Source organism: Mus caroli, chromosome 2, assembly GCF_900094665.2.
Source record: "Mus caroli chromosome 2, CAROLI_EIJ_v1.1, whole genome shotgun sequence".
Lineage (NCBI taxonomy): Eukaryota > Metazoa > Chordata > Mammalia > Rodentia > Muridae > Mus > Mus caroli.
The window spans coordinates 132,551,745-132,575,976 of record NC_034571.1 but is presented as its reverse complement, the minus strand read 5'-3'; the positions used below and the strand labels follow the sequence as shown (position 1 = coordinate 132,575,976).

General features: G+C 35.9%; 1 protein-coding gene across 1 annotated transcript in view; it reads left to right on the top strand.

Moving 5' to 3' along the window:
- The window catches only part of Esf1 (ESF1 nucleolar pre-rRNA processing protein homolog), a 52,095-nt gene that overhangs the window by 10,173 nt on the left and 17,690 nt on the right, over positions 1-24,232 (top strand). Inside the window, exons 5-10 of the mRNA XM_021149435.2 lie at positions 134-234; positions 1,033-1,185; positions 2,345-2,459; positions 4,450-4,597; positions 10,513-10,674; positions 22,379-22,500. Of these exons, the coding sequence (XP_021005094.1) occupies positions 134-234; positions 1,033-1,185; positions 2,345-2,459; positions 4,450-4,597; positions 10,513-10,674; positions 22,379-22,500 (801 nt within the window). The remainder of the gene's footprint in view (positions 1-133; positions 235-1,032; positions 1,186-2,344; positions 2,460-4,449; positions 4,598-10,512; positions 10,675-22,378; positions 22,501-24,232) is intronic.

The window sequence follows — 24,232 nt, the reverse complement described above, 5'->3', positions numbered from 1 at the left end:
TTTCCTGCAGTGAGCTTGAAATGAATTGTTTTATTGAGCTGAGTCATAACTCTTGGTGTCTGAGTTTTGATGGGTCTGAATATTATATGACAAAGAATGTATGAGTAATATCAGTTTTGTTTTTTGTGTTCAGATATATCCTTCAGAATTTGGAAAGGAGAGGATGAAGGAAGAGCAAGTTCAAGGACCAGTAGAGTTACTAAGTATTCCTGAGGATGCCCCTGAAAAGGACTGGTACTGAGTCACTCTAGAATAGAAAACTAACCCTTGCAAAGTAATGTCCTTCATTCAGAATCCTATTACCTTAGAAGAACTGAAGTTTGCACTAACACTTACAATTAGGACGGCTTGCAGTGCATTATGCCAACATTTTGTGTGTATGCTCGGAAATAATGATTGCAATATTGGAAAAAATAGCTCATGAGTGTCTTATTGCTGTGAATTAGTTTTGTTTCCTTAATTGAGTGTTAAGTAGGAAGAGAAAGGAATTTTGATGTTAGAAACCAACTTAAGTAGTTGTAAACCACTAGGTGGAGCTCTATGTGCATTTAATATAATTTGTGATTAACTGGATGTTAACAAAAGTAGCAGAGAAAGACCTTTAAGGAACAGCATGGTTTAATGGCTGAAGGTACTTTTCATCTGGTTTGACAACCTAAGGACCTGAATTCAATCCCCAGAACCCACATGGTAGAAAAAGAAAGCTGCTTCTTGAAAATGGTTTTGTCTGACTTCTATATATATACACCGTGGCACACATATACCTACAGATACACACACACTACAAATAGGTAAATACAAAAATTTTTATTTCTAGAGCAAATATTTTACAAAATGAAGCATTCGAGCTGATATCTCACAAGCATATTTTAAAGATTTATCTTTATTGTTTTAGTTATTTCTATGTTTGTGTCTATATGTGGGTTTGTATACATAAGTGCACATACCTTTGGAAGCCAGAGGGATAGGTCCTGTGGAGCAGGAATTACAGGTGATTGTATACGTAATTTTGATTTAGTTTTTCTCCATTAGGGCCTCTAGAGAGAAGCTAAGAGACTACCAGTTCAAACGATTGAAATACTATTATGCAGTAGCCGAGTGTGATTCTCCTGAAACAGCAAGTAAGATTTATGAAGATTGTGATGGCCTGGAATTTGAAAGCAGTTGTTCTTTCATAGACCTAAGGTAATTCAGTTCATCTCTATCAACCTAAGGTAATTCAGTTCATCTCTATAGACCTAAGGTAATTCAGTTCATCTCTTTTTTTTTTTTTTTTTTGGTTTTTCGAGACAGGGTTTCTCTGTGTAGAGCTTACTGTCCTGGAACTCACTTTGTAGACCAGGTTGGCCTCGAACTCAGAAATCCACCTGCCTCTGCCTCCCATCAGTTCATCTCTTAACAACTGAATCTTACAATATAACAAGATCATAAGCAGTAAAACATTTAAATGAGCAATATTTTCTTGCATTCTAAGAAAATGAATGAGAACGCTAAGAATAATTGACAAAAATAGCTTACAAGTTATTTTCATAATGTATATCCTTGAAATAATAAATCTTTCAAGAAACTTCTTTATTTACTTTTATTTTATGTGTGTGAGGTCCTCTGTAATTGGAGTTGCAGGATGTTATAATCTGCCAGATAGATGCTAGGAGTCAAACCTGGGTCCTCTGCATGAGCCAACAGGTGTTTAACTGCTAAGCCATCTCTCCAATACCTCCCTCCCCATAACTCTTTATAAAATATATAGTAGATGCATTTTATATATGTGTGGAATATTCTCCATGTAAATTATAAAAGCTGATTATAATAACCAAAGATTGTATTTACCTCACTTTCCATTTCACGTTCCATGGCCTGATGCCTAAATCTTGTCAGTCACCATGGTTGACTTACATGCAAAGACTAGTTATTTGTGAAATAAATTTGATGGATAAGATTATTCTTGATCAGCTTTTAAACTGTTCTTTATTTTCAGTGGCCTTTTGCATTTATGGTGTCTGTATCTTATTTAGACTACTTAACCAGTTTAGTTCTGTTTGATCTTAAGATTCTGCAGTGAGCCAATGATTTTATATATATATTGCACCTGGGTTTTTGGAAACTGGCTTACATTAACTAGTAGTTCCAAATGCAAAGTCTCTTTTTATAGAGTTCTCTCAAATTTAATGAAATTTCAGATTTATACTTTTTAAATTTCAGAGATGTTGTGGCAAGGTTGTTTCTAACCATTGCATTTGTATAGAAACTTATATAGTATATAAACTATTACTAATTAGAAATTTTAAACCCTGGTAATCACTTCTTTTTATGTTTAAATGAATTTTTCTTTTTATTTTTTTAGATTTATACCAGATGATATTACCTTTGATGATGAGCCCAAGGATGTGGCCTTAGAAGTTGACCTAACAGCATATAAACCAAAGTATTTCACATCTGCTGCAATGGGAACATCAACGGTATTTCTTAACTCTTAAAATGGACATATGAGCCAAGCATGGTGGCACATGCCTGTAATCTCAGCACTTGGGAAATTGACCAGGGTAACCAGAAGCTCAAGAGTCACAATGTAGGATACATGAGACCCTGAATTTAAAAAAAAAAAAAAAAAAAAAAAGGAAAGGGGAAAAATTAAATGTATAAGACTCTTGCTTTTAGCAAGTTTAGAATTAAATAGAATTCTGAGTGTTTGTGCATTGGATACTATACTATTTGCATATATTTTTCAGTGTCCTTTTGTCTTTAAGCCTGTGGGCCTGAGGATGTACTTCAGTGATAGAACACTTGTCTAGCACTTGTAGAGTCCCTGGGTTTTAGCTTAGATTCTTTTAATAGTTATTAGTTATTAAGATTCTAGGGAATAAAGGAAAGACATAGCTTTACCTCATATGACAGCTACAAAAACCTATTAATCATTTGGAATAGGACCACATTTTTTCTGCAGGTGTGATTTTCAAAAGTTTTGTAAACAATAGAAGTACAGTAATTCAGGACTACTAGTTTTCATACTAATAAGAAGCAGCCAGATTTCTGTGTGTTACAAGGGTTTGTTACTTACCTAAACAGCTTGTTTCTCTCACCATAAGTCTCTGCCTGCAGTGATACTCTACATGCTGGCCTTTCCCATTCATAGAGAAAGCTGATGTCAGAGAGCTTCTGCATCTGCTACATGCTGTGCATGGTGGGATGTTCTGATACTGAGTAGTTACAAAGTACAGTAAGACCCCAGAGTAAGTGCACGGTAATAAGTTCTAAAGGGTCCAGCCACATCATGGTATTTTCAATACTTAAGTACTTCAAATAGGCAGTATGTCTAGCCAGCTAGTCTGTAGATCCTGCATCCTGTCTGTATCACCAGTATCTGTTCCACTTACAGTAACCATTTGGCCATTATCAGCACAGAATTAATTATCAGAGTAGGAGTAATTTTGAATCTTGTGAATGGCTAAAACTTCTGAGAGAGTGACAGGGATTTTTTTTTTTAAAGGATCTTTGGTTAATTAGTGCCTAACTTCTTGTCTAATATGGAGAAATTCGACTAAAGAAAAAAAACAAGGACTTGAACACATTGTGTTGTAAACCTCTCCCAGGACCCTTTCACAAATAGATTTCTGTGTTGAATAGAACAGTCCTTCTCAACCAATGGGTTGTGACTCCTTTATTTACTTTATGATTCATAACAGTAGCAAAATTACAGTTATGAAGTCAAAACAAGAATAATTTTATGAATGTGGGTCACTACACCATGAGGAACTATATTAAAGGGTTGCAGCATTAGGAAGGTTGAGAACCACTGGAAGAGAGGGGAGGAGCTAGTCTTCCCCAGTCATATATTCGATGAACGTACTTGGTATGATCGGAATACATTTGTCATCACTGACTCTCATTCTTTTTAGGAAATGGTACCTGTTGAGATTGTTTCTTTATTAACAAATCTCATGTAGTCTATGACTCTTCTATTGTTTTAGTTCTCCAGATAAAAATCATATTCTCACTGGTTCACAATAGTATTAACTTTTTCTAGCATATTTTCTTATGTTTTTCTCCAGTTAATGTTTGTTCTTATTCAGTAATGAGATATCAATCATATAGCTGAGAACTAGTAGAAAGGTAAAAGTGGACAAATGTGATTTAGTCCACAAATAAGATACCATTTATACTTCATGCCATTGTGTATTGGAGCTTTGTTTTGTTTTGTTTTGTTTTTGAGTCAAGATCTCACTGCCTTGACTGCCTAGTACTCTCAGTGTAGACCAGGCTGTCCTCAAACTCACAAGAGATCTACCTCTGCCTTTGCCTCCAAGTGCTAGGAGTAAAGGCATGTGCCACCATTTGCCAAGCATGCTTTTTAATAACTTAATACCAAACATCAAAGTTAACAGTGTGCTTTAGTAAGTGTTTTATCTTTGTGCTGTTGTGTGTGGGTTTATTGTCATTCTTGGGTTCAAGGTGGAGATCACTTGGGATGAGACTGATCATGAAAGAATCACGACGCTTAACAGGAAGTTTAAAAAGGATGAGCTTTTGGACATGGACTTTCAAGCCTACTTGGCTTCCTCTAGCGAGGATGAAGAGGAGGTAGAAGAAGCACCAGAAGGTATTTGCGAATCCTTTCATGGCGTGGCTAACAGAACTATGTCTGGGGAAAACTTAAGAAGACCCCCAAACTGGCTGCAGAGCATATTTATACACATAGAACTATATGCATGTATATGCATAGGTAGATGTTTGAAGGACTGGCAGGATGCTCATTGGATAAAAACACTTATACAAACCTAATGAGCTGACTTTGATCTCCAGAACCCATGATGAAAGGAGAACTGACTCACCAAAAGTTGTCTTCTACCTACCATAAGCACGTAACAGCACAGACACACCAATAACAATGATAACAATGATGATAGCAACAATAAGTAAGGTTTTAAAATGATTCTAAATTTTTTGCTAGTCTAATTTTCTATAACCACAAAATTTATTTAAACTCTGACTTAGTAAAAATGCCTAGCCTATTAGACTTGTAAATATGTAAAATACCTTTATGCCCCCTAACACACACATACACTTTATTGATAATTAATTAGTTTTGAGACAATTTCTCTGTGTAGACTAGGCTTACATAGATCTGCTGGCTTCTGTTCCCAAGATCTGTGATTTGATTATAGGCATAGACCAACCACACCCAGTTTTTTCAGTGCTGGTGACTAAACCCAGGTCATGGTGAGTGCTAGGCAAGGATTCCACTAAGATACATCCTTAAGCCTACTTGCTATAGGAGTCCTAAGTAGCTCTTGTACTTTATTATGTAGTACTTGGGTGTGTAACACTGTCTTCTTTGTCCTTGTTTTACATTTCCCTGACTTCCATAGTTGTTCCTTTTAAACCTCTTTCCTTTAGCTCTAAGTGCATACTGAGGAGATGCCTGTAGTAAGAAGGAGCTACTGTCAAAGCTCTCTTGAGGTTTCATTTGTCTCAAAAATGCCAAAAAAAAATGTTTGCTTTTGTTTGCAAATCTAAATTGGATTTCTACTGGGTTCTGACTTGACTGGTGGTTATGAAGGTTATCTGGAGAGAGAGAGAGAGTGAGAGAGAGAGAGAGAGAGAGAGAGAGAGAGAGAGGAGAGAGAGAGTGTGTGTGTGTGTGTGTGTGTGTGTTAGTTGAACTTGAGATTTTTGGAGGGTCCACTTAATTTACAAAGTGGTATCTTTTTTCAGTATTGGTGTTCTCAATCATTTGATTTTTTCTCCTGTCTTTCTAGAACTCTATTTAAATATGCATGAAATCTTTTCACTCTATCTTCTCTTAAGATTTTTGTTTGTTTCATTTTGTTTTTGTTTTTCAAGACAGGGTTTCTCTGTGTAATCGTGGCTACCTCAGAGGCACATCCTAGATGCGGTTCCATTCTCTTATATTTTATCGTTTTTTTTTTCCCCTGTGCTCCATTCTGGATATATCCTTTTGTTTACACATCTTCTAGTTAAGTGTCTTTTCAGCAGTGTTGATTCTGTTGATACACCTGTCCACTGAATTCTTTATCATTGTTACTATTTCACTTCTAGAAGCCCTGTGTCCCTACTTGTTCACATCAATAGTATCACTTTTTTTGTAGGCTAGTCTCTTGAGTATATTTGTCTGGTACTCTCTCTGCATCTCTGTTTAATTTCAGAAAACTAATTGAACTTTGTCCTCTGTGGTGTGGACTTTAACTTGTGTTCTTTGGTCTTTAATAGTTTTCCAGTTGTGTTCACAGCTGTGGATCAGGAAATAAGTGCTCAGAAACAATAGGTCTTAAAACACTTGTGATCATCCTTGTGGTAGTCCATTCTCTATTCTTGATTTTGACATAATTTTTCACTAACTTGTCAGTTCTTTCAAAATTTATTTTGTAATCACTTTGAAACTTTTAGAAATACTTTAAAAATAGTGTGTACAACTTAATATTGTCAGTTGAAAAAGTTGATCTGATAGAAGCAGTGATTGTCAATCTTTGTTTAGGAATTGTGGATGGTTGACATGATTGTACACTTGTTAAATTGATCATGCTTTTTACTTAGAACTAATTTTGTAAAATATAATACCAATTTTTTTGATCATTGACTTATTTGGTTACTAGTCTGTATCCCCCTCTACCATGTGTGTGCATGTGCGTGTGTGTGTTATGTGCACATTTGCTTTAGAAACCAAGGATCACCGTCAAGTATCTTCAATTATTTTTTTGAGACAAGGTCTCCTCCTCCCTCACTGAATATGGAACTCACTAACTGGCTAAGCTGTCTGACCACTGAACTTCAAATCTGTTTTGTCTCTATTCTTCAAGTGTTGGGGTTGGAGACTTGCCCTGCTTTTTCTTCAGTGTTAAGGGTTCAAACTCAGGCCTTTATGTTAGCATGGCAGGCACTTCATCAACTGAGCCATCCTCAGTCCACTAAGGTATTGTCAAAGCAATCTGGGATTTTTTCATTTATTTGTCTGTGTCTTTGTTAGTTTGTGTGGTTCAAGGGATTCAACTGAGGTACAGCTATAGCCCTTCAGCTTTTGAATGTTATCTGCCTTTACATCTTTGTTGTTTTTATCTAATAGAATTACAAAACATTAAAAACTATGAGTTCAGTGTAGATAGAAAATGAAAAACCAGAAATATTAAACATGATATAAGTACTTTAAATCAGCAGAAAAGAACATTTTTAGTTTATAGTTTAACATTTTTCTTAGTGTTTTCCTTAGTGTATTATTTCTATACATTCCTACTTTTTTTTTTTTCTTTTTTTTTTCTTTTCTTTTCTTTTCTTTTTTTTTTTCAAGACAGGGTTTCTCTGTGTAGCCCTGGCTGTCCTGGAACTCACTTTGTAGACCAGGCTGGCCTCAAACTCAGAAATCNTGTCCTGGAACTCACTTTGTAGACCAGGCTGGCCTCAAACTCAGAAATCCACCTGCCTCTGCCTCCCAAGTGCTGGGATTAAAGGCGTGCACCACCACTGCCTGGCAACATTCCTACTTTGAACATAGGGCTAAATTTTAACATTAAGCCTGGACTTTCTTCTTTTCTAAATTGTCTGTAGGTTTTTGCTTTTATATCACTGAAAGTAGTGCTTTATCCTTATAAGTTTACCACAAAATACTGTTTTGTAGTTACTGATGTAAGGAAAAGAAAATCATGTTTAATAGCTGCTATGTCTTTGTATATATTACATATTGACAGAACCATTTAATTAAGTGTTTCATACTCTTTGAAAATTCATGTTGGTTCATTGGGTAAAGGCTCTTGCTGTCAACCCTGATGGTCTCAGTTTGATCCCAGGATCCACCCACCCAGTAGAGGAGAAAACCAACTTCCGAAAGTTCTCATGGCACGTGCATATAAATAAATGGCACAATAAATAAATGTAATGAAGTTTTAATAAAGAACGTATGTTATTTGCAGTGGTGCTTCTGTTGGATATAAAAGACTTAATATTTTAAGGCCTTGCTGGCTGGTGCTTGTTAATTTTTCTGATGAAGTTTTATTTCTTAATGTACTTAGTATAGCCTTCTCACAGACCTTTTATAGCCTTTCCCTCATAAATAAGAAAATGAATTTATGTTCATTTACTGTAGGTATGGAAAAGGTAAATTTATATGCCTGTATGGATATTGTGTACTTTTCTGAGAATTCTCAATTGTTTTCCTTTACCCTAGTTCTAAAATACAGAGGGAAATAATATTCCATGTCTATTGGGAATGACTGGGTCCATGTTTTTCAACTAGACTTTGTTTGGTTTTGAAAATAGAACTAAATTTTATTGTTTTTTATTACATTTGTGTGTGTGTGTGTGTATATGTATGTATACATATGTATGTGTGTGTATATATTATGTATGTACATATGTTGAGTATGCATGTGGAAATTTAGAGAACAGCTTGCAGGACTTCGTTGTTTTCTTTCTACCACGTGGGTCCTGGTGATCAAAGATGTCACCAAGCTTGACAGCAGGCATTTATCCTCTCTGAGCCATTTCACTCATCCTGGAATTATCTTATTTTACATAAATGAGTGTTTGCCTGCATGTCTGTGTGCTGTTTGAATACCCTTGGTGCCTGTAATGGCCAGAAGAGGGTATTAGATCCCCCTGGAACTTGAGTTATAGATGGTTTGTGAGCTGCCATCTGGGCATAGGAAATTGAACCTAGGTCCTCTGGAAGAGCAGCCAGTACTTACCCATCCACCCCATCCCAATTTAAATTTTAAAACAGTGTTTACAGTAGGACACCTAATAGTATTGATAAATAAGCATTAACATTATCATAAAATAATCATTAATTTTTTAGTGTATTTAATATCTTGGACTCACTGGTGATACAGCTCAATGGTAGAGTGTTTGCCAAGGTTCATAAAATCCTATGTTTAACCTTTTGTATTCTAAAATAGGAAAGGAAAAACCCTTAAGCTCTACTAGTTTCAAAACTTGACTTTACCACATAGTGAAATAACAAAGGTCAAGTTTTCTTAGCATCATGGTCCTTTCTTTGTATAGCTGTGAAATAAGAATTATAATATTAACTGGCTTAGAAAAACTGAAATGATGTATATAAGTAGTTAAGATAGTACTTTGTATTTTGTCTTAAAACTAAAGATCAGCTTCTCTCAGTTTGAAATATGTAATTTTTTTCAAAAGCATGCCTTTTTCTTCAGTATTTTAATAGATAACAAACTTACCTTGATCTGCAATTTAGTGCTTCTGATAGCTACAATAGTATATTTGAGTATTAAACATTCCTGATTATTGTTTATAAGAATAGCTTATTGTTTGAATTTTTTTTTAATCTTATGTACTATAAAAGCATTCATAAAATGTCCTTGAATTAGAAAAGCAGACCTACATGAGTTATCCCACATTTTAGAGCTTCAGAAAGTACAATTTAGTACTGGAAAAAATCAATTTAAAGTAAGCCATCAGAGACTTACCACTAAAGTTTCAACGTGGAAGGATCTTGCTTCTAATTATGTTTTCAGAAGTAAGCTTTTAATAGAATGAAATACATTGCCATTTTGTTAATGTGTTCCTCATGTTTTATCCATTGAATTATGGGATACATGACAGAATTCCATCCAACATTTATTATTGTGGTACAAAGCACAAACAGCAAAAAAATGAGCTTCAGCTGTTTGGGTGAACATGTAAAAGTGTGATAGGATGATGGAAAGAATGCCCGCAACCACTGGAGGGGGAAAGAGTCCTCAGATAGTTACCTAACCAACTTCTTCCCTGCTCATCGTCTTATGTAAGGAAGTGGTGTTAGCATGAATGCTTCACAGCACCATGCTTCTATCACAGTTTAGTGACTGGGGGTTACAAAGGCTGGAAGTTGACATCACTTCCAGACTTTCTTCTAGTGGAGATGCTACACTTTATACACTTGATAAGTTTGTATGTTTTACATTAAAACCCAGATTTCTAATTTATGTTACTGGCTTGAAGAATTTACATTGAAACTGTAGAACAAACAAACTTTATGGATTGATTTTCTCTGATATTTGTTGTTCGTGGGTTTTGTACTGTTTCTTTACATTCCAATGTTTATGAAGCTAGAATCCAAAACTATCAATTATCTTTCCACACAGTAAACTTAATTGAATTGCTTTCTAGTTTGTCTGTGTCACTGATTGATGACAACACTTCTACGAGTAAATGTGCTTAGTCACTCACATTCAGATGGGAAGAACTCAGTTTAGGTTCTAAACAACTCCCTTTGCCTCTTTTCTGTGGCCTGAGAAGTTAATCCCGTGTCCCAAATTCGCCCCAGCAACATTGAGGCTCCTTTTGTTGAACAGAATATTTTTAAAGCCACTGTGTGATGGCAGAGAGGACAAAGAGGAGAATGAAATGCCACTCTTCATGCATAGAAGGGAATATTATGTAATACTCTAGCAGTGACTACATCACATCTGAGTTTGACTAAGTACAAGACTGAGGTCTAGTTGAAGGTAATTGTTTCTCTATATTAAATGAGATTGATTAATTTGGTTGTTTTGTTAGGTGAAGAAGGAGTCAACATAGGAGAAGATGGGAAGACAAAGAAAAGCCAGAAGGATGATGAAGAACAAATTGCTAAATACAGACAGCTCTTGCAGGTTATTCAAGAAAAAGAAAAGAAAGGAAAAGAAAATGATATGGAAATGGAAATCAAGTGGGTTCCAGGTGAGAAGTAGATATTAAGTAAAAGTTGTCTTCTGAATGCATTTAGATATAATAATAATAAGATTTAGATATAATAATAATAATAATAATAATAATAATAATAAGATGCTAGCTCTTCTTTAGAAGCATACTTTTAAAAGGATTTATTTTCCAGAGATTTTCTGGTAGAGAAATGGTATTTAATTCACCTCAGAATTAACACGTAACTTTTTTTTTCATGTTTATTTAAAAAAATTTTGTCATATAATATATTTTTGATCATATTCTTTCCCCTTTTCCCTACTCCTCCCAGATCCACCCATGTACTTACCCACTCAGACTTCATGTACTCTCTCAAAAACAAAAAGGAAAGAAAAACAATTTTCAAAAAATGAAAATCAAAACAAACTAAAAAGAAAATAAAGCACATATATAATAAAATAAAATGCACAAAAACAAACAAACAAACCCCATCATATCTGGTTTGTATAGCCAACTACTTCCTAGTGTGGGGCCTGCCCTAACATGTGGTTGGCAAACCCAGTGTCATTCCATGTTACAGAAATCGGATTTTCCCTTTCCTGGTAGGTATCAGTTGCGAATCTCTCCTTGGCTGAGGACAGGCCTGTGACTACTTCCCCTTCTCAATGCTGGAATTTTACCTGATGTGAACCTGTGAAGGTCCCGTACGTGCCATCACAGTCTCTGAGCTCATATGTGTGTCAGTCCTGCTGGGTCTGGAATGATCTTTCCTTGGAGTCCACCTCTGGCTCTTGAAATCTTTCTACTTCCTCTTACCCATGGATCCCTGAGCCATAGGTGTTTTATACTCTTTCCAGCTCCCATTTGATTGGTTTCTTGGTTTTACTAATTATAAATTATTTCTGTCTAATTATAAGCATAGACCTTTCCTGGATTTGATTCCTCAATTTAGAATATAAAAACTTGAAGTTAAGTACTATATTTTCTAATTATTACAATTCTTTTTTTTTAAACTATAGTTCTCAAGATCCTTTTTCCTGTAGCCTTTGCTGTTTGTTAATTCATAAGGTTTCATTAATATAAAATATGTATTATTGAGTGTTCCATCACAGTTTTGCTATAGTTAAAAAAAAATGTGTCCCAGTAGAGTAGTATAAGGCAAATTTTAAAATGTCAAGTATAAAAATAGATAAAAGCTAGTATAAACAAGAATTGTCATATACAATACACATTTATATACACAAATAGTTATAAACATAACTGCATGTACTTTTACAAACAGTAATGGTTACAGACTACTGATACTTACAGTCATCTCTTATAGTATGTCTTACTTATAGTCATCTCTTACAGTTCTTTGTGAATTCATTCCAGTATCTCCTACAGATACAAAAACATGTCCTGTCATATGCAGATAACTTGTATACATCATCTTGTATACTTAAAATCATTTCTAAATGATTTTAATCAAGACTAAATAAAGTCCATATAAACAGTTGTCGTTTTATATGTGTGTGCATATATATATATATACATATATATATATATATACACACACAGGCACATATATATGTGTGTATGTATGTGTATTATATATAAAATACATATTGTATATTCTAAACATATATGAAAAATATAAAAATATATAAATATGTACTATAAAATATAAGTGTACATTTATAGTATATATATATATATTGTCCATAGACAAGAAACAGTATGTTTGTTCAGTGCAGGTACAGTTTCAAGGTTGTTAGGGTTTTTTTTTTTTTATCGTTTTTATTGAAATTAGTGGGCATGTAATCCATGGATGCAAATATTGCCCATTTTACTGACTAATTTTGATCTGTGGTTTTCTTGAAATATCCTTGCTAATAGAGTAAAAGACCTCATGAAGTGAATTAGGAGCTATACCTCTAGTTTGTTTTTATCTTGACTTTTATTTGTGGATGGAATGTTAATATTTGCTCAAGTTTTTAAAAAATATAAAATGAAAAATTACCACCCAAAATTCTACTACCCTGACTCAGCTATGGCTTAGGTAAGTTCTGCTTCCATTTGCCATTTCTCTGTTCTCATATGTTTAACCATATTTCTAATCGTTCACTGCAGTAGATGTATGGCATTGAACAGAAACAGGACAGTTTCCAAAGCCACAAATATTGCTCCATTCTAAGAGTTCTTTGCTTTCATCCCTAGCCAATACCTTGGCTTGCTTTTTTAGGGCCTTTTAATTTTAAAACTTTTTTTAACAACAGTAGGACCCCCACCCCCATTCCCTCAGTGAAGAGTATCCAGGCCACAGTGAAAAGCAGACATTGGCACTCAGGCTCACCACTAGTCAGTTCTGTGATTTCCTCTTCACCCAGCAGCCTTCACACATACCATGGATCAACCTGTGGTCTTCTCAAGCTACTGAAACCAACACTGTCAAAAGATCAAAAGATGGAGCGCAGGTGCCAGGTATCTCAGCCTTCACAGTGCTATAAATATAGTTCCTCATGTTGTGGTGACCCCCAACCATAAGATTATTTTCATTGCTACTTCGAAATTGTAATTTTGCTGCTGTTAAAAATTGTAAATATCTGATATGCCGGATAATAGGTGACATCTGTGAATGGACCTTTTGACACACACCCCCTTAAATAGGTCACAACCCACAGGATGAGAACCACCGGTCTAAGATGTTATAATCTAGATCTTTTTTTCATAATGTGAGCTATTTTTAATCAAGTAGTTTACCCAAAATAGAAGTACCAGGAAGGGGTTTGGGCTCGGGCACTTTCTCTGTCTTGACATTGCTGCCAGAAATATCCCACCGGTTTATAGTGCCTTCAATAGTCAGTAATAGTTCCAGTGTCAGGGAATTATCACTATTTCACATTTTACTGGATGGAGTCAAGTTGGTTCTCTTAGAACACACACACACACATGCATACACACATATTCAAACAGTGTGTGTGTGTGTGTGTGTATGTATGTGTGTGTAACGTAGGTGGTGTGTGAAGGTCACAGAATAATTTGCAGGTGTCATTTCTCCTTTTTCCAGCATGACAAGTTCAGGTTGTCATGTGTAGTGGCAGAACCCTTTATCTACTGAACCACCTTGCTCGCCCAGCCTGTATTTGTGAAGGCTCCTGATAGGATGCCTTTTATTGTGGACACCTGTTGCATTCATGCATATTTGTGAATATGAGTGTAATGGTGAAAGGGGTCTTTGTACATATTGTATGCAGTGTGTGAGGCCACAGAGCTACTCCACAAACTCCTTTTATAAATCTGAAGGATAAGACTCATAATACTTAAGTTTTGAGGCATTTATGAAGGTACATTTCATGTCATTTCCCCTTTCTTCATTGTTTTGTATGATAGAGCTGGGATTAAAGTCGTGCACCACTACTGCCCAGCCTTTGCCTCCACTTTGTAAAGCAATGATCCCATTTTAGTCTAGTGTCTGGTCTTTATTCTTTGTCCCATCCCCACCCCTACTTCCCCCACCCCCACTATCACACACATACACACACACACACAAGCTTTCTTTGATGCCTATTCTTGCACTCTCTTCCATCGGGAAGCTCACACAGGTATCAGGGTCAGCATATATGACTATTGAATTATTCATTCTTTATTCAGAAACAATGTTTTAAATCAGTAGTTATTCATTTTGTTAGGTAACCCTGATCCAAACATTTAAATTTTTGATGTCATAGAGAACCTGTTTATTTATTTTTGGCTATATTTCTGTTTGCATTTATTACTAATGTATTCATTATTTGAAAGATATTTACAATTTTTTTGTTTGTTTAAAAGTTTTCTTTTAAAGCCATGTTTTTACTTTTGAGTAAAGGGCCAAAAATATAACTCAGTGATAGAACACTTGTCTAGTAGGACCCTTGGTTAAATCTCTAGTGACATTGTGTGTATCTGTGTGTGTGTGTGTGTCTGTGTGTGTTTTGAGAGTTGGGAGATTGTTAAAGGATGGGATGTTGCTTAATGGCTAAGTACTTGTCTGGCTTAAATGAATTCCAAGTTTGATCCTTAGAACACAAAACCAAAAAAAAAACCAAAACAAAACTTTACAGATGCTGTACTAAAAACTAAAAACAAGTAGCCTTGAGCTAAGAAAGAAGACAGTTGAGTTGAGAGGGGAGCATCAAATGGAAAGCCTGAGCTTAGAAAGAAGTTATCATTAATCTATCCTAGTTTGGTGATGGAAAAGAAAGCTTATATGATAACTGAACAGTCACACAGCTACTGGGTGATTAAAATTTTACAACCTAATCATTCCTGATTTATCCAGTTAACAGATTGACTATGAAAGCTTTGTAAGGTAATAAGCTGAAACTTCATACTATGTAAATAGCATTTGAATTGTTTGTGGACTGAATAGTAAAGTTGAGAACCAGGAGCAGGTGGTGGTGGCGCATACCTTTAGTCCCAGCAGAGAGGCAGGCAGATCTCTAAATTCAAAGCCAGCCTAGTCTACAGAGCTAGTTCCAGGACAGCCAGAACTACACAGAGAAACCTTTGTCTTCAACAAATAGAAGGGGAAGGAGTGGAAGAGGAAGGGAGGAAGGGAGATAAGAAGAGAAGAGAAGAAAAGCAGGTTCAAGAGAAATGGCTCAGTCCTTAAGAGTGTTTACTGCTCTTAACTGAAACCTGGGTTTTTTCCCCAGTACCCACATTGTCTATAACTCCAGTTCCAGTGGATCTGACACCCTCTTCTGGCCTCCAGGGGTCCTACCCACATGTGATCCACACACATATACATAAAGTAAATGAGAAGCAGCTAGGGTTATCTAAAAGTGTTTCTAACACATTTTGTCTATAGAATAGCTAGTCAGTTTCTCAGTTTCTGGAAAAACTAAGTTTCTTCTTTAATAATATGATATGAAAGTAGAAACTGAGTGTATTTTTCATGCTGGTTATATTACATTTGGTTTTTGTTTTATATTTTTATAGTGTTTACCATAAAGTCACGATTTTTTTTTTATGATTTTCAATTTCTTTAGACTTTTAATATAATTACTTATTTTCCCCTTCTCTTAACTCCTTCCAAATCCTCCCATCTAGCCTGCCTTACTCTTCTAAAATCATGACCTTTTGTTTCAGTGAATGGTGTGTGTGTGTGTGAGTGTGTATGTATATAATTCTTAAATATAGAAATACAACCTGTTAATTCTGTATATCATTACTTATATATGTTTTCAGGGCTGAGCATTTAGTGTTGTTTAACCAGTTGGTGTGTTTTCTCTGAGGAAGACTGTTTCTCCTGCTATCAGCATTCCTTAGTTGCCTGTAATCTCTTTTGGGGGTTGAAGCCTCATGAGCTTTGGTGTCATCCCTATTTAAGCAGTCAAATTGGTGAGACTTTCTGGATGTAGCTTTTGATATTCATAAGAGACATAATGTTACGGTAAATTCCCAGTTCCTCTAGCTCTTATAGCCTGTCCACACCCTTTCCCACAATGATCCCTGAGCCTTAGATTGTAGATACATCTTTTGGTACAGACTCTGCAATTGCATTTTGACTCATTATGGTTTGCCATAATGGCTTAGTCCACTTACTGCAGCAAGAAGTTTCCTTGATTAGGGGTGAGTACTACAGTTACCTATGGGTATAATGACAAAGATTCAGTTAAGGATTCTGCTGCTTAGTAAAGTGGTTGGCTGTAGGTTCTCCTAAAACCACACAAGTTCACTAGCCCTACTAGGTAGTTGACAGGGTTTCCAATACCAGGTCTGATTTATCTCTAGTTGAGTTAGGGTTGTTTTTTTCAAGATTTGTTTTATTTTTATTTTTTGTATATTGGTGAGTTTTGGTAACAAAAACAAATAGTGATAAACTAAAAGATACTGTTTCTGATGGAACTGTCTTTGAGCTACCTGTGTTGATGAGGCTGTGAGTGTGGATGGAACCGTTCTTAGAGCAAGCTGTGCTGCTGAGGCTTAGTGTTGCAGGTTAGAGTAGGGAGAGTAGTGCCTTCTAGTGTGGGTATCCTAGGCCAGTCCCCATCTTAACCCCTTTCTTGGAAGAAGAAAATATCTGAGGATGTCAGTTCAGAAGATGCCGCACTGGGTCCATGGCTTTTAAGGTGTTTTTACAGTCTTTGCCAAATTAGACTTTAGTATGGTATAGATGGTGGGGTGTTTTGCTTATGAATTAATTGAATATCATAGTCCTGTAGAGTATCTTTTACCAGGTGAAAGTGCCTCTACCATTTTCCTCTTAAAGTCCTAGGTTTTTTTTTTCATGTCCAATTTTTCTTCCAGAAGTTATATTTGATTGTGTATGTTACTTTTTTACTTTGAATCTGTAACTCCTAATTTCTGTGCTTTTGAATCTGTGCAGCTTGCTGAAGAATTTCTTCAGTTCTGTTTTCCTTCATTAAGTCTTCCTCTAGTGTATACATTTAAGCTTTTACACTAGCTTGATGTTTTTATCTCCCAGAGTTGCTGTTTTCTTTTGTCCTCCAAACTTGTCTGATAATTTCTTCCTTTGCTTTTTTAAGTGCTGATTTTATATTTTGTATCTCAATTTCCAAGTCTATAGTCTGTGACTCTGTCTTACTGGTTTTTGTTTCCACTTACTCTAGTTCCTCAGGGATTTTTAACTGGGATCTTCTTGTCTTGGCTCTTTCTTTCTTACAGGAACTCTGGATCAGACAGAGTTCCTTTTAGAGACTATTTGTCAGGTGTCTGGAGGCATTTCTAATCCAAGACCTATTGAATTTTTGAGTTGGTGTATTTGGGACCACACAAGTAGTGTGAATTCCAGCCACAAGTCCATGGGTTTGTGGGCTTTGTGGTTACAAAGTCTCAGAGGAGAACTGTAGTTTTACTCCCCCCGATCTTCATGTACTCCCCCAGAACTGTAGAGGGAGGGTCATCATCTACTGGGGGCACATTTAAGGATCCTGGGACCTCCCACCATGATCAGACTCCAAACTTTGGCCCCCACCTCCTTGGCTAAGAGCCCATAACAACCCAAAATCCATACTAGACTATATTAGCTTAGTGTGTGTCCCCAAGGAGAACTCCCTGCTTCTGAACTAACTTAATAGTTCTATTTGAGCTTCCTTATTGAGACTTGACACAGGAATTCTTCTTGATTCCTTATATCTTAGCCATTCATGTAAAAGATTTCATTCATTTTCTACCTTGCCTACAAATATATAAAAATAACATAAATGTATAAAAATAACAATAGAACAAGTAATTTTTCAGTATTTGCCATAAATAACTTATCAGAATGGCTTTCCCAGACTTGGCCAGAAGTTAGAGGACAGCTTAGTAGTATGTTATTGTGATTACAAACTGCATGAAAGGCAAGAAAAACATACAAATAAGCTTGAGACAAATACAGAAAACAATAGCTCCCTAATGAGGCCCAGATGTCTTGTATTTGAATTCAGTGTTGTAGGAATATTGAACGCTAAGAAGCAGGCATAGGGGACAGTTTAATGTGTGGTGAAGTTAATACCCTGGAATTGGAAGCCATTACTTTAAGGGAAACTGAAAGGGGATTTCGAAGTTAGAGAAAGACAACCCAAATTCTAGACAAATGTAAAGCCTTTTCTACCAGTGAAATAACTTTAGACAATAACAGCAAAAAGCACCGTCTATTCAGTGAATACTCTGGGCTTACCTTCCTTGTATATTTATTAAATCTTTGGCAATGAAGTTATGTGAGTAGAAATTCCCAGTCAGATCATCTTTTAGATTTATCCTTATTATCTTCATTTTAACTGTGTACTTTTCACATAGTAGGTATAACAAGATTCTAACAGTATTGAGTACAACCAGAGAACATTTGTTGGCTCTGGCTAATTGATAGTTTTAGCCATTCACTATTGTTTTTGAAACTAGTTTTTATTTTACTTTTAGTTCCATGTGTTGTTGCTCCCAGTCAGTGGGGTGGGACAGATTTGAATCACTTTCCTTTCACTTGCTTCCTTATCCTATGCACATTTATAAGGTGTGTGCTATGTGCCAGGACTCTCATGAGCTACTAATATGGACCCTTGTTATGTGAGTAACCGTGTCCTTCCTTGTCCTCACACCTTCAGGAGTAATGTTTTAGTTGGGAGAGGTGCCTTGATAGCAGTGCTCCTTAGGACCTGGCTAGTGGTTTGCCTCTAGAAGAAAGCCCGGAACCCAGAATGAGTTCCACATTTGGAGTCTGGTGTTGGTGATGGTGGTCAGTAACACTTTAAAGCTTTTGGAATTGAGTGCTGCATAGTCTAATTTATAACACACAAAAAGTTTTATGAGATTGATATGCAAGTGTTCATAAGTATTCCCAATGAATCCTAAGCCCATATTTAAGTAAAAGTGCCAGTTTCAACCTATATGAGAACTCTTAAAACATGCATTTTGTTTTTATAAATAAAGCCTGTAACAGTACCTACTTAAGTTGTTTTAAATCATTTGTATCCTATCCTTTGAAGACTTTTCAAACATTTCATGTGGATAAATAAGGTCAGGAGAAATATATATTCTTCTTGGAGATTTTGTAAGAATATTTATGGGTCTTTTTATATGCACCAAAACTGCCAAAATAGTTGAATAGATCATGCTTATTAAATTATTATTATTACTATATTGAGTCATCTGCTTTTGTGGTTAGCTCTAGAAGGGGCTTTACCCTTTATTTGTGGGATTATTGATATCTTTAATTTGGCAATCTATGGATATATGCCTAAAGGTTTGCTTTTTTTTTTTTTTTTAACAAATTTGTACAAAACTAAAGGAGTTATAATGAAGTTGTTTTTCAAGTCACATTGTGGCTTCTCTTAAGTGAGAGGCTAAACTGACTCTGAAGAATGTTCTTGTGCATTTGCCAAGAGACTTCTGGGATGGACATATTTTTAAGAACTTAGAACATAAACAACTGTGATCTGTGGCAAGAGATTTAAATGACCTCATGATGACAATGAGAACAAAGCATTTTTAAGTTATCGTGGTGGTGTGTTAATTCACTGCAATGTGTTTGTCATTCCTCTATTTTGGTATTAAGTGGGAGCCAGGCAAAAAAGAAACTACAGACTGACTCGAATTTAAGATATGATTTCTTTATTGCTACCAACAAACTAAGTTCGAGAAAATATTATTTCTCGAGGATACATTTTGCCTCACTTACTCTAGAACTAGTGGTCCACATGAATCACTTAGAGACAGAAGCCTTAAAGTTTTGGTTCATTTTCTGTTAGAAATAATATGTTCTAAATATCAAAGATCAAACACTTGGCAGGAAATAAGAGTCTTTCCTTCAAAAGAAATCAAGACAGACGTGTTTATTAAGTACTTACTGTGCACTGGGGACTATGCTAACTACTATGGAATGTAAAAGAACGTGACTATCCTGCTTTTAGTTTAGAACTTGCATGTTCAGGTTCTCAGCAGAGCCATATAATAAATACTTAATTTGTATTTATTATTTACATATCAATATTAAAGTTAAATTGCCAAATAAATGACACCTCAGTAACATGATGCAAGTAATCACATAACCCCCTTTTATACACCTAGCCAGGCATGGTGGCATTTGCCTTTATTCCCAGCTCTTGGGAGGCAGAGGGAGTGCACCTTTATAAGTTCCAGCACAAATCTTGTCTCAAAAAAATAACATTTTCAAAGATTTATCTATCTAATAATAGTATGCTTTTGAGATTAGACTGTATGCTGACCTGCATGCATTCTATATGCTATTCTACCTTGTTACATGAAATCAACTTGTATCAGAACTTACTGCCTTCTCCTGTATGAATGAGGATCTCATCTTACATTCCCTAGGTACATTACCATTTCATTTAAAGATCTGTAGATGACTTGGTATCATTCACATTTCATACGAGAACCATTTAGTAATGTGAAATGTTTTTCTCATAAAAGAATGTGTCTTAACGATTCATTTAAATTTTACTTTATGTGTACGAATGTTTTGTCTGCTTGTATATTTATGCACTTTGGGTCATACCTGGCACCGAAGGAGGACAGAAGAAGGCATTGAATCCCTTGAGTTAGAGTTACAGGTGGTTTTGAGCCACTATGTAAGTGCTGGCATTCCAACCAGGGTCCTCTGAAAGAGCAATCTCTTTAAGAGCCATCTCTCCAACCCCACATCCATTTTTTGAATTAATGAATGTATTTCTGGTTTGGCATCTAACAAATCTATATGTCATAAAATGAAACTTAAGAGTATGTGTAATTTAATTTAGTATGTCTATAAGTCCTAGAAATGTGGGGATTCTTTGTCTTACAGCTGGAAAATGGGCATAAGAGCTCACCTGTTTCAAACTGGTCTTTGGGGCTCACAGCCTAAAAGCCCTGAAATAGTGATTCTGAGTATTTGAACATCTGCTAAGTATTTTGCAGTTCAAAGGGGGGAAACGTGCATGTGAGAGGGAGGGTTTGTATGCATCCAGTCTCTACCTGATTTCATTTTGCATACTGAGACCACAGGTAAAGTTGAGTGAGTAGGTAGGATGGGGTAAATCCTAAAGCTGGCCAAGATCCTCACTTCCACCAGAGTACAGAACATGTAACTATTATTCTCTCTTCTTTGAAGATAATGGTATTGATTTATTCATCTATTTTTCTTAGAAATTTTGAAGGACACAGTGGAGGTAGAGCTTTAAATGTTTATATGGCATAAAATCCATCTTTAAAAATAGCAAATGTCTGGGCATGGTAGCACACACTGGTAATTCAGTCTGTCAGGAGGCAGGGCCAGGAGGATCACCACAAGTTCAAGGCCTGTCTGACCTACATAGTAAGTTAGGGACCAGCCCAGTCTGGGACTCTGTCTTTGTACAAACAAAATAAAATGTAACAGTGAGTGGAATGATTCAAATGGTCATTTTAGAAAAAGTGGTGGCTCATCCAATTCATCATTCAAAATACATTCAAAATACTGTAAATGAGCAAACAGCCCTGGTAATGAGGTCTCATTGCAAGTACATTTTTAAAGTGCGAGTTTAATGACAGTGAAGGATATGTGAGTGAGGAGCAGAGTATAGGAACAAAAGCTTCAGAGATGAACCATGACGACAGTGGCATTGGAAGAGCCAAGCTCTTACCTACACAGCCTTATACAATGCTTGACTCATTCTTCAGTTTTTGTTAGTCACTTGTAATGTCCAGGAAACACAGTCCTTCACTGGATGATAGGAAAAACTGGAGAAGATTTTGCTTAGGTAGTTAGTAGTTATAACCTGAGACTTGTTCTAGAGTTTTTCTTCACTCGGCCATCACCAAAAGGCAGAAAGTGAGATGACCTCTTGCAGGCTCAAAACAAAGGTAGAGAGGACACTTAGACCTATGTAAATATTTGGGTTTCTTTTTCTTTTTTTTTAATTTTGTTCACTTATTTTGAGATAGTATTTCTGTTGTATGGCCTATTTGGACTTATCTCTTCCTTAACCTGGGATTGTAGTTTAAAACCACTGTGTCTCACTAATAATAGGTTTTTCATTAATAACCATGTGTCAGATTGCTAAATTTCTTGATTTGATTTCCTTTGGCTAAATGTCTCTCTCTGTTTCTCTCTTCGTCTCACACATACACAGTAGGATTTACCAAAGTTACTTACCGTTTTGTGGTCTTAGGATATTGCAAGTATTCACTGTTGTATATACCTACTTATATAAATTATGTTTGTTCTCTTTGTTTTTATAAGCTTTTAACTGGTCGAAGATAAACTGTTTTTAACTAAACTATTTGGATTTTGTTTCTCTTCTAGGTCTTAAGGAGAGTGCAGAAGAGATGGTCAAAAACAAGTTGGAGGGAAAGGATAAACTGACCCCTTGGGAACAGTTTTTAGAGAAGAAGAAAGAGAAGAAAAGACTGAAGAAGAAACAGAAGGTATCCATGCTAATTGCCCAGGTGTTCACTGAATGCTAGCTGTCTATAGGAAGGTGCTTCTTACCATATAACCCACGTTTCTCTTCCTGAGGCTGGATTGTGGGAGCCAATACATGCATCTACTGTGAAATAATTTTTAGACTTTTATTGAAATAAAGTGGGAAAGTAGGGTAAAAGCCCTGCCTTTTTGATAGTTACCTGTTTTTACTAGAGCTTTCTTCAAAACTTAAGTAGCCAGCTAATTGCCACTAATAGAATGATTTCATGAGAGATGAAGCTAGAGGTTTCTGGGAAGATTTTCTAAGTGAATCTGTATGGGGTTACTACAATAGTCACTCTGAGACTTTAGACAGCATTCTGTAAGCTTTAGGATTCCCTTACACTTTTACTTTTTTCTTGTTGTTTTCTTATTCTTCTTGTTGATTTGAGACAGGGTTTCTCTGTGTAGCCCTAGCTGTCCTGGAACTCACTCTGTAGAACAGGCTGGCCTCAAACTCAAGAGATCCTCCTGCCTCAGCTTCCTGCGTGCTGGAACTAAAGGCGTGCACTACCACTGCCTGGCCTCTTTTCTTTTTCTTTCTTTCTCCCCCCCCCCCTTTTTTTAATTGGACAAACTCTGGACTTTTTTTATTTAATTAAAGAATAGTTATTTTCCCCTTTCCTCCTTATTGTCCTTACACATACATGAGAATAATGCATACATGCAATCTGCTAAGCCTGTATGTGTTTCATTCATATGTATGTATGTATGCATGAATGCATGTGTGAATTAATTAGATATCCATTTGGCATGCTCATCCCTAGGGAAGACTAATTCTTCCTTTGTGAGAAATTTTTAATTGCCTGTAGCTCTTCATCTGTGCCTTGTAGGATTTCACCCATCTATTTTGGAATGTCAACATGGTAGTGTGTCATTGTTCAGTGTCAGGTACCATATTATTGAGATTTCATGCTGCAGCTTCCCTGTTCAATCTAGGAGACAGTCTTCTGGTTACCTCATACTCAAAATCATAATTTTTTAGTTCCATCTATTTATCTGCAAAGTTCATGATTTTATTACATAGGGTATATGCCACCACATTTTTGTTATTCATTGATTGAAAAGCATTTAGAATGCTTCCATTCACTAGCTGTTGTCAATAGAGTAACAGCAAACATTGCTGAGCAAGTATCTGTGAAGTGAGATGTCGAGTCCCTTTGGGCCTATGCCAAGGAGGAGTATAGCTGAGCCATGTAGTTAGTACATGTATTTAGCTTTCTGAGAATTCGCCACGCTTATTTCCAAGGTGACTGCACCAGATTGCAATCCCAACAGGAAATAGGGTTCTCCTAGGAAACAGGGAAACACATCCTAGTTGTTTTGTTGATCTTAATCATTCTGGCTGGTGGAAGATTAAAACTCAGTTGTTTTGCTTTATATTTCCCTAGAAATTAGGGAAATAAGGAAAATAAGGATGATGTTTTGGGTTTTTTGTTGTTGGCTTTTGGTTGGTTAGTTGGTTTTTGTTTTGCTTTTTAAGATTTCTCAGCTACTTTTATTTCTTTTTAACTCTTTTGAATGTAAATCATTTGTCAGGTATATATGTGACAACGCTTTCCTCCTGCTCTGTGAGCTTCTGCTTTACTCAGTTGGTTAATTTTATTTTTTAAACAATTTTTTTATTAGATATTTTCTTCGTTTACAATTCAAATGCTATCCGGGAAGTCCCTTATACCCCCTCCCCCCCACCCC